The sequence below is a fragment of the Dryobates pubescens genome, chromosome 23 (genome assembly GCF_014839835.1).
Source record: "Dryobates pubescens isolate bDryPub1 chromosome 23, bDryPub1.pri, whole genome shotgun sequence".
Lineage (NCBI taxonomy): Eukaryota > Metazoa > Chordata > Aves > Piciformes > Picidae > Dryobates > Dryobates pubescens.
Genome location: NC_071634.1, coordinates 939,197 through 948,432, shown reverse-complemented (window position 1 = coordinate 948,432; position 9,236 = coordinate 939,197). Strand labels below are relative to the sequence as shown.

The 9,236-nt window shown below is 53.6% G+C and overlaps 1 protein-coding gene across 1 annotated transcript in view; it reads right to left on the bottom strand.

The window, feature by feature from the left end:
* Positions 1-469: 469 nt before the first annotated feature.
* The window catches only part of RMND5A (required for meiotic nuclear division 5 homolog A), a 34,122-nt gene continuing 25,355 nt past the window's right edge, over positions 470-9,236 (bottom strand). The window contains exons 6-9 of the mRNA XM_009905529.2: positions 8,129-8,294; positions 5,643-5,745; positions 3,369-3,523; positions 470-869 (exon numbers count right to left, since the gene is read on the bottom strand). Coding sequence (XP_009903831.2) covers positions 806-869; positions 3,369-3,523; positions 5,643-5,745; positions 8,129-8,294 — 488 coding nt within the window. The 3' untranslated portion in view covers positions 470-805. The remainder of the gene's footprint in view (positions 870-3,368; positions 3,524-5,642; positions 5,746-8,128; positions 8,295-9,236) is intronic.

The following is a 9,236-nucleotide window of genomic DNA, read 5'->3' as shown; positions in this document are numbered from 1 at the left end:
CCACTTCAGAATTTATTGAAGGTTCTCTTACACAAACACTTCTGGAGCCTGAAAAGCCAAAGGGACAGGACTGCCCACTCCCCTCTCTGCTCCAGCACCACCCTCAGGACTTGGTGATGGATCTCAACAGGCAGCCCCTGAGGCCAATAGATTTTTATAGACTTTATATATATATATATATATGCACATTTACTTTGAATTCTATGTAAAAGTTTGAAAAACCCTTTGAAAGAAAAACAAAGCTCAGAATATATCACAGCTTCCTCAGCCAGAAGTACAAATCAGTCCCAGGGCCACGATCCAATCTATCAGACTCGGGGGTGGGGAGGGCTGGGTTGGCTTCTGCAGGATTTACCTTGCATTTTATGTACAGGTGGCAGGCAATAGAATCTTCCACAAACATTCTCTAATGTGAAAGTTATCACTAGAATGACAGAGTCAGAGCAGGAAGGATATTAAACCCGGGGGGGGGGGGGAGGGGGTGGATCCATTTCTGCCTTTAAAAAGTAAACAGTCACCATATAGTTAAGTACAAAAACCTGCATCCAATGACAGCTGCTGGTGTAGTAACTTGATCAGGTATGGAGACCAAGAGTAGAGTAAAGCCCTATGGTAATAATATTTGTGTAGCATTTCCACTGGGGGTTGCAGAGACTAAATGTTGGCCAAGTTTGCGGAGCGCTTCCCGGCGGAGCCGCAGCAGTCCCCGGGCCGCCGCAGGAGGCGCAGCGAGCGCGGCTGTGTGCTCCCCAGCTGCACCTCGGCTCCACAGGGTCACTTGCCAGCTGCACCACGGAGCTGTCCTTCAGAAAAAGATCTGTTTGGCATCTCCAGGGCTCTGCTCCATCGGGCAGTAGGGGCATTTTAACCTGGGGACAAAGACAAGGGTGAGAAGGGCAGCAGCGCCAGAGGCAGCCCCTCCCCAGCGCCGCCCCCTGCAGCCACACGGCCTTCCTCGGCTCCAGGACAGCCAAGCTCAGGATCACAGAACATCAGGGCTTGGAAGGGACCTCCAGAGATCACCCAGTCCAGCCCCCTGCCAGGGCAGGGCACACAGGAACATCCGGGTGAGCTCTGAATGGCTCCAGAGGAGACTCCACGGCTTAGGTTGGAAGGGACCTTACAGATATCTCCTCCAGTGCCCCCACAGCAGGCAGAGACACCTCTCACTAGAGCAGGCTGCTCAAGGCCTCATCCAGCCTGGCTCTGAGCACCCCCAGGGAGCAGGCATCCACAACCTCTCATTATCTTCTCTCCCACCTTTCACCCACACACCTCTGAAACGCTGCTCTCCATGATTCATCTCTCTGCTGCTCCTGGCTTTGCATTTCAGTCTTTTTGAACAGGCTAGGAGCTTTCCCCCTGGATTCCTCAGCACTCCCTGGGTTTTACTGCCAGGTTCCCAAAAGGCTGGGATTTTACAGGCCACTTAACTCAGCTCCTGCAGGCAGTCACCACAGAGCTCAGCCTTGCCTCCCTGCCGGGGTCTCCGCTGACAATTCCACCTGCTTGCAGTATCTCTTCTAGCACTGGTCCATCTCCCCCAAACTCTAGGTCCTGGCCTTTCACCCCTCCCAAGTTAATACTGTCAGAGCTGAGAGGTCACTAAAGCTGTTCAGTGAAAGCATCAGAAATGAATGGCTGGGGGCAGTAAGATAAAATCATAGAATCACTGGGGCTGGAAAAGGCCTTTCAGAGCGCTCAGCCCAACCCTTCCTAACCCTGCCGAGGCTGGGGCTAACCCATGGCCTTCACCACAGCTCTGTCTCTGTGAAACACCTCCAGGGCTGAGGATTCAACCACCTCCCTGGGCAGCCTGTTCCAGCTGAGAACCCTTTCAGTCAAGAAGTTTCTTCTGAAGTCCAACCTAGGCCTCCCCTGGTGCAACTCATGTCCTGTCCCTTGTTACTAGGGAGAAGAAACCAACACCCACCTCAGCCCAGCCTCCTCTCAGGGAGTTGTAGAGAGTGAGGAGACAGCTGGGCCCAGCTGAGCCCTGGGGACTGGCTACCAACTGGATTTAGCTCCATTCTTCACCACACTGTGCCTGGCCATCCAGCCCTCTCTTACCCAGGGAGGTGTCCAGCCACCCAAGCCCTGAGCAGACCCACAGACTTGTGTAAGTGCTGCAGCAAGTCACTCCCCATCTCCTCTTGGATTTAGGGGAGCTTCATTCTGCTCCCCATCTCTACCTTCCAGTGCAGAGGAATAAGGCAGCAGCAAGTTCAGTGACTTTAAATGGCTGAAGTCCCCATGAAGGCATAGCCTGGGGCTTTCCTGACAGCAACACCACTCAACATTTCCACACTGGGTTCTGCCAAACAACTGATTGCTCCAAATTAGGCTGCCAGCCTCCATGGAGCTGCAGATACCCAGCCCAAAGTGCCACTGGATCCTCCTCAAGGAGACCTACACAGCTCTGTTTCCCATTTCCTCCTTCCCAAAAACCTGCAGGCACCCCAATGGATATTGAAGGTGGCCAGCAGGGCTGGGGAGGTTCTGCTGCCCCTCTGCTCTGCCCTGCTGAGACCACAGCTGCAATCCTGTGTCCAGTTTGGGGCTCCCCAGCTCAAGAGAGACAGAGAGCTGCTGGAGGGAGTGCAGGGCAGGCTGTGAGGATGCTGAAGGGAGTGGAAGAGCTCTGCTGTGAAGAGAGACTGAGAGCCCTGGGGCTGAGTAGTGTGGAGGGGAGAAGGCTGAGAGGGATCTGATCAATGTCTGTCAATAGCTGAGGGCTGGGGGTCAGGAGGAAGGGGCCAGGCTCTGGCTGGTGGTGCCCAGGGACAGGACAAGGACCAACAGGGACAAGCTGGAAGCCAGGAGGTTCCACCTCAACAGGAGGAGAAACTTCTCTGGTGTGAGGCTGCTGGAGCCTGGAGCAGGCTGCCCAGAGAGGTTGTGGAGTCTCCTGCTCTGGAGCCTTTCCAACTCCACCTGGATGTGTTCTGTGTGCCCTGCCCTGGGTGCCCTGCTCTGGCAGGGGCTGGGCTGGCTGAGCTCTGGAGCTCCCTTCCAAGCCCTGCCATTCTGTGATAATTCAGCTACCTGTTGAGTTCAAAAGCCATTGCCCTAGAGGTTTTAAAGGCTGTCTCATGCATTACTAAACTTGCTCCCAATGAGAAACTCTAGAAAAGCCTCCACCTGACAAGAGTCATTGTCACAGCCTGCAGAACCCCCTGCAGGCTGCATTCCTTCATGTAATACTATTTTCTGCCTCAGAGGGCTGGTTGCCTCAGCCCAGCCTGTCTGGCTTTTGAGTCACCCTCCAAGATTCAGCAGCTCTCACCCATCCTGGACTGAGGAATTCAGTTTGCCTGAAACTCAGTGTTCTGCCCTGAGACTGTTTGAAACAGGAGCATGGTACTTACTTGCTGCCATTAAACATTTTATTCAAAGCATCTCTTGATATAATGTGGCCACAGACTAGCTTCATGGGGGGGTTGTTGTCTGTCGTCTGCTGGCGAAGGATGGGACAGGCAAATATGGAATGGTACCAACACTTCTTCCCCAGGTCCACTTCAATCTGTGAAAGGAAATCAAGGTTAACAATTTATCTCAGACACTTACCCCTTTAGGCCATGGCTCATACTCCAGAGATTTCACCACCCAAGGTGCAGGCAGAGAAATCCATGGTGTGGCTGCCTGGCAGTGCCCCAGGCAGAAATCCTGGACTGGTGATTCCTGCTGCTTCTCCCACCCCACCAGAGCACAGCACCATGCCAAGGGCATATCTGAGTGCAGATCCAAGCTCTGGCATGAAAACCAAGCTGATGACCCAACAAGACTTCCTGTATTGTCTGGGCAGTGATTTCCAAAGGGGTTTAGATGACAAGTCTCATTTAAAGGGGGTGAAAAGAGAGAGTAAAGAGAAAAAGCCCTGGGTTGACTCTGCCAATGCTCTACAGCTTCTTGGAAGACCCTGCCAAGGCTGCCATGGCAGTAGGGGAAGTGCAGCAGACCCATTTCTTTCCAGTACCAACACAGAAGACACTGAGGCACAACTCCCACCCCCAGGACAGGATGACTTCAGACAGGGCACACCTGACAGAAGAATGGCTCTGTGACTTCAGGGGTTGATTGAGAACTGAACCCAAATCACAGCTTCTGTACCCCAGGCTCCTGGCTCTGACAGGTTTAACCTTGCCCAAAACCTGACCTTATCATCCTTTCATGCTGCTTAATCTCAGTCTTTGCACAGTGCTGCCTGAGCAGTACAGGCTAAGGCCCCTCCAGTTCAGGAAGTGCAAGGAGGCTTGCATTAGGGTGTCACAGCTGAGCGTGCTATTAACTGAGATGCAGCTGACAGCAAGCTGGTCCCAAGTGCTCCCTAGCCAGATGGCAGGGCATGAACCTGCCACACTCACAGGTGACATTCCCACTGCTACAGAAAATGTAGCTGAGGAAACCTCACCACAGGTAATTACACTCTGAATTCATCTCTTCCAAGAGGCTAACCCAGTTCATTGCCAGCTTGCACTGAACAGCTTTGCTGTTCAAATGAAGAGCAGGCCACTGGAGAGCTACACACACCTGGAAAGAGCTACAAAGGGAAACTGGGGCTTCAGCACAACTGAACTTCACCTCAGCTGACACAAGCCAGTAGTGCTGGAAGCATCCCAATTCAGTCCCCACGTCCCTAGCTGTGGCACTAATTCCTTCCTCTCCTATCTGCCTGACAAAGTCACTGCAAAGCAGCCCATGAGCAGAGCTGGAGCCTGACTAGAGGAGGTGCCTGCTTCCCAGGGGGATGCATTCCCTTTCCAGGTGCACAGAAACACCTCAGGTGTTCAGCTGAGTGGACACTGGGAGCATTTGTTTGGTGAGGGTGAAAGGGGGTAACAAGGGATGAGGGGAGCAGCAAACAAACCTGAGAGCTCTAAGCCTGCCTGGTTCAAGCTGGAGCAGCCCCCCTACAGCACTCTGAGCAATGCTTGCTGAGGGAATGAAGGCTGGGCTGGGGCATTTGAGAGACTCTCTGCTGGGGGGGAGAGACAGGGGAAGGGGGGAAAGGCAGCAAACCCCAGGCTATGGCAATCCATGACACAGACAAATGTAATGGAGCCAGCAACAAGAAACAACCTGGGGACCATGCTGGTCACCAGCAACTGCCACCAAAGCTGGGCTGTGCAGCAGGCAAGAATGCAAAGCTGAGGTCTCAGGGGTTCAGCAGAACCTCAGACTGCAGGAGGGCTGTGCAGGGGAAAGGGACTGGGGAGGAATGGCCAGGAAGAGTCAGATGTGCCATGGCAGTGTTTGAGGGTCCATGGACAGGCAGTGCAGAGTGCCCCCTGTGTGCTTTCACCAATGCAGCTCAGTCTGCACCAGCCAACCAGGAGGGAGCTCCCATGGCTCTCTATCAATGAGCTCTGTGCAGCTGTGGTTTGTGGGTGACACTGTGCCAGTGTCCAGGGGGGCATGGGGGTGTCTGCCATTCCTGTCCAGCTTCACTGCTGCCTCAGCCTATAAATGGGAAGCAGCAGCCACATCCCTTGGCCTGGGGCACAGACCCCAAGGCCTCTGTCCAGTAGGAAGCCTCAAGCCCCAGAGCTGGTGGAAGGGGCAGACTGTAGGACATCCTCTAATGTTTAGCAGGAAGGACATCTGAGAACAGCAGGCCCTGGCCCAGCCCAGCAGCCACTCACCGGCAGCTCATCCTTCTGGTTCCAAACTCCTGTGCACTGCCTCTGCTCAATCACAGCCTTGATGTTGATCAGAGCTGGTAATGCTACACAACCTGCTGAAAAACTGCAGAGAGAGGCAAGGTTAGCACAGAGGAAAGCAGCCTGTGCTGTCTGCTGGCTTCTGTGCTGTCTTCTCAAACATTAGCTGCCACTGCCTCGCTCAGCCCTTGCCTGTACTACCGAGCTCCCTTCAAGTCTAACAACAAGAGTCTGGGGACAGGTTATCAGCTCCCCTGTATCAGGTACCACATGCTGCACTAGAAACAGCAATGAGCTGATCTTCACACCACCTGCCTTGAGTTTGTGCTGCACAGGAGGAAGATGGTGATGCATAGGTGGCTGCTCTCAACTAGGGGAGCGTGACGCAGCTCAGGAGTCTGCTCAGAGCTTTCATTACAGCTAACTAGCAGGTAAGGCAATGTCTCCTTCCACTTGCACCTTGCATCAACAGCACAAAGGTAGAACAAACACAGGGAGGCAAGGGAAGGAAGGAAACCACCACTTGTAAGCAGGGTGGCAGCTTGCAACTGAAGGGTGGTGTGCTGACAGCTCAGCCTGCGCTGGGAGTCACCAACTGCCAGAACTTACCACAGGATTCTGAAACCTGTCACTAGGTTGCAGGAGGGAAAATGGCACTGAAGCCCCAGTGCTTGGATGGATTTAAGGCTAATGGCAACACTGTAGGCCTGGAAATCACCAGCAACAGAAAGAAGCTTTGGCCTTGGTATCAACCTGCTGTGTCTCTCTGGCAGATTGCTGCTTGTGCAGGTTTTATTGGCTACAAAGGTCACAGCCTTCATCTCCCTTCTGCCTCTTGGCTTTGTTTGTGCAGGAACCTTCTGGCTAGTTTACCTGGGAGGGCTGCACCTGAAACCCATGGGTCTCTTGCTTAAGTTCAGTAAATACTCATGTCCCTCCCACCCAGCAGGGCCATTTTCATCCTTGCCCTCTGGGGATTTCAGCCCTGAGTGTAACTTCTGCTGACCCTGTGGGAAGCTCAGACAAGCAGGGTTTGTAGAAATAAAGGCACTGCTGCTTTGATGGCTCTCTGTGAACACATCTCTGCAAGAGCTCTCAAGAGTGTCACAACTCATGTAAACAAAGTCCAACAGTGCCTGCTGGCCTCAAGAGCCTGCACCATGGCCTCTCCAGGACAAGTTCTTCCCCTGACTCCATGCAGTAACTGACACCTCGAGGCCTGTCTGGGCTTAGACAAATCCTGGAGAGAACCCCCAGCCTTCAGAAAAGTGCCCATGCCCCAGTAAGCAAGCTTTGTTAGAGCAGGGCTTTGACTTCAGGCTGGTTAACTCCTGGCAGCACTCCCAGCCCAGCCCAGCCTGTCAGCCAGCAGAGCAGCAGCGCTGCCTGCGCAGAGCACACATCGGTGCCAGCGGCGGCACGACGCAGGCCTCGGCCCGAACAGCAGCAGCAGGGACTTCCCACTTCACTGCCAACCTCCTGCAGTGCCAGCTGCACTGGGGTCAGGGTGTGAGCAATCAAAATGTGAAGGATTGCTGTTGACTGGGCTGCAGCCAAAAGAGATGAAGCTTTAGGTAGCTATGAAATTCCTAAGCTGGAACTCCCAAGGTTCATTGGAGAAGCAATCTGGCAGTGCTGCTCCTCTCCTGCTGTGCTTTGTGCCAGGGGGGCCAACAAGTGAAACCTCTGCCACTGTAAGAGCTCTAAACTAAGCACAGAAGCTTATTAATAAGTTTGGGAGAAAAAGCCAAACCCAGAAGAAGAGACAGTGAAACTTCTGCCAGGAACCAAACCAGGCCCAGCAAGAGACGTGCTTTGTTTTCTGTTTAATGTCTGAGATGAAAGTGAAACCATCAGGTGAGAGTAACGAGGGGAACTGTTTGGTTCATCTCCAGAGAAGCTCGAAGGCTCAGCTGGGTCACCTTCACATTTCCCACAGCTCCTACAGACTTGCAGTGTCAGATGTGCTGCTGAACCTGCCCGTGCCTCCTTCCCCCTGCAAAGGTCTGGCAAGCAACTTGGCAAGTCCAGCAGCTGCAATCCTAACATAACTCTAAAGCATTCTGCTATGGGGAAGAGAGGTGAAATGATGTGTGGATTAAAATGACCAAACACTGGGCAAAGCCTGGCCCCAGTTTCCAGGTGAAGAGCAGGGCCAGCTTTCACACCTTTGCTGTAGGAGTAACTGCCTGATTGCCACCCTCAGCTTTCACACTGCTGTCAAATCCATGGAAGCCACACTCCATCCAAGAATGATTCCTCTTGAGCTGCAAAGGTAGAGGGTAAGCCCAGCCCATGGGAACTTCTGATTTCAAATCAGTGCAACTGTTGTTAGAGCTCACTCTAGTTACAGACTTTAACACAGGCCACATCAGACTGCTGCTCAGAAGCAGAGCTTGTCCTCAGCAAGTAAACAGAAAGCAAAGCAGCATGCACCTGGTCTTAAAGGCAAGTGGAAAGCAGCATACCTAACACTGAGAGGTGATTCCACAGAGAGCCCCAGGAGGGCACAGGCATCCCTTGTGAAGATGTCACAGATGTCTGCCCACTGGTTGGCATCGAGCAGGTGAACGTAGGGCGAGTTCTCTATGCCCTGCCGCAGGTACACCAGGCTGCCCATCAGCACCTGGATATCTGAGAGGGACCAGCAACAGTTACATGACACCAGCAAGAAAACCTCCTGCCTGCAGCTCCACCTGTCCCAGGCAAACAGGCAGGCCCCCCAAACCAACCACAGCCTCCCCTCTGCTAAACAGCTCCAGCCCCCCAGGGCAGGCAGCTCCAGTGCAGACAGGCTGGAGGGCTGCGACTGGCTGCAAGGAGCTCTGCTCTGCTGTGAGCTTGCTGACACACACAGCACCCAAAACCCCAGGAGCTCTGCTCTGCTGTGAGCTTACTGACACACACAGCACCCAAAACCCCAGGAGCTCTGCTCTGCTGTGAGCTTGCTGACACACACAGCACCCAAAACCCCAGGAGCTCTGCTCTGCTGTGAGCTTGCTGACACACACAGCACCCAAAACCCCAGGAGCTCTGCTCTGCTGTGAGCTTTCTGACACACACAGCACCCAAAACCCCAGGAGCTCTGCTCTGCTGTGAGCTTGCTGACACACACAGCACCCAAAACCCCAGGAGCTCTGCTCTGCTGTGAGCTTGCTGACACACACAGCACCCAAAACCCCAGGAGCTCTGCTCTGCTGTGAGCTTGCTGACACACACAGCACCCAAAACCCCAGGCTGTGCTGGGTTCAGCTTGAGGTGGTTCACTTGACTCACATCTTCCCCATTCCCCACTCCAAAGGTTGATTTCTCTCCACATTCCCCCAGACAGCAGCAAACAGCAGGTGACCCTTGCAGGAAGATTCCTGCAGCCTGGCACAGGCCTGCTCTAGGTCCCAGTCACTATTGTTCTACTGTGCTCTCTTTAAAAAAACAGGGACTTCCTTCAGCTGGTAAGGACTCAGGTTACACACCTCAAAGACAAAAATAAACCACACTGAGGTGCTGGGGGTGCCCAGAGAGGAGCAGTGAGGCTGGTGAGGGGCTGGAGGGCAGGTGAACAGTGATTGTGCCCAC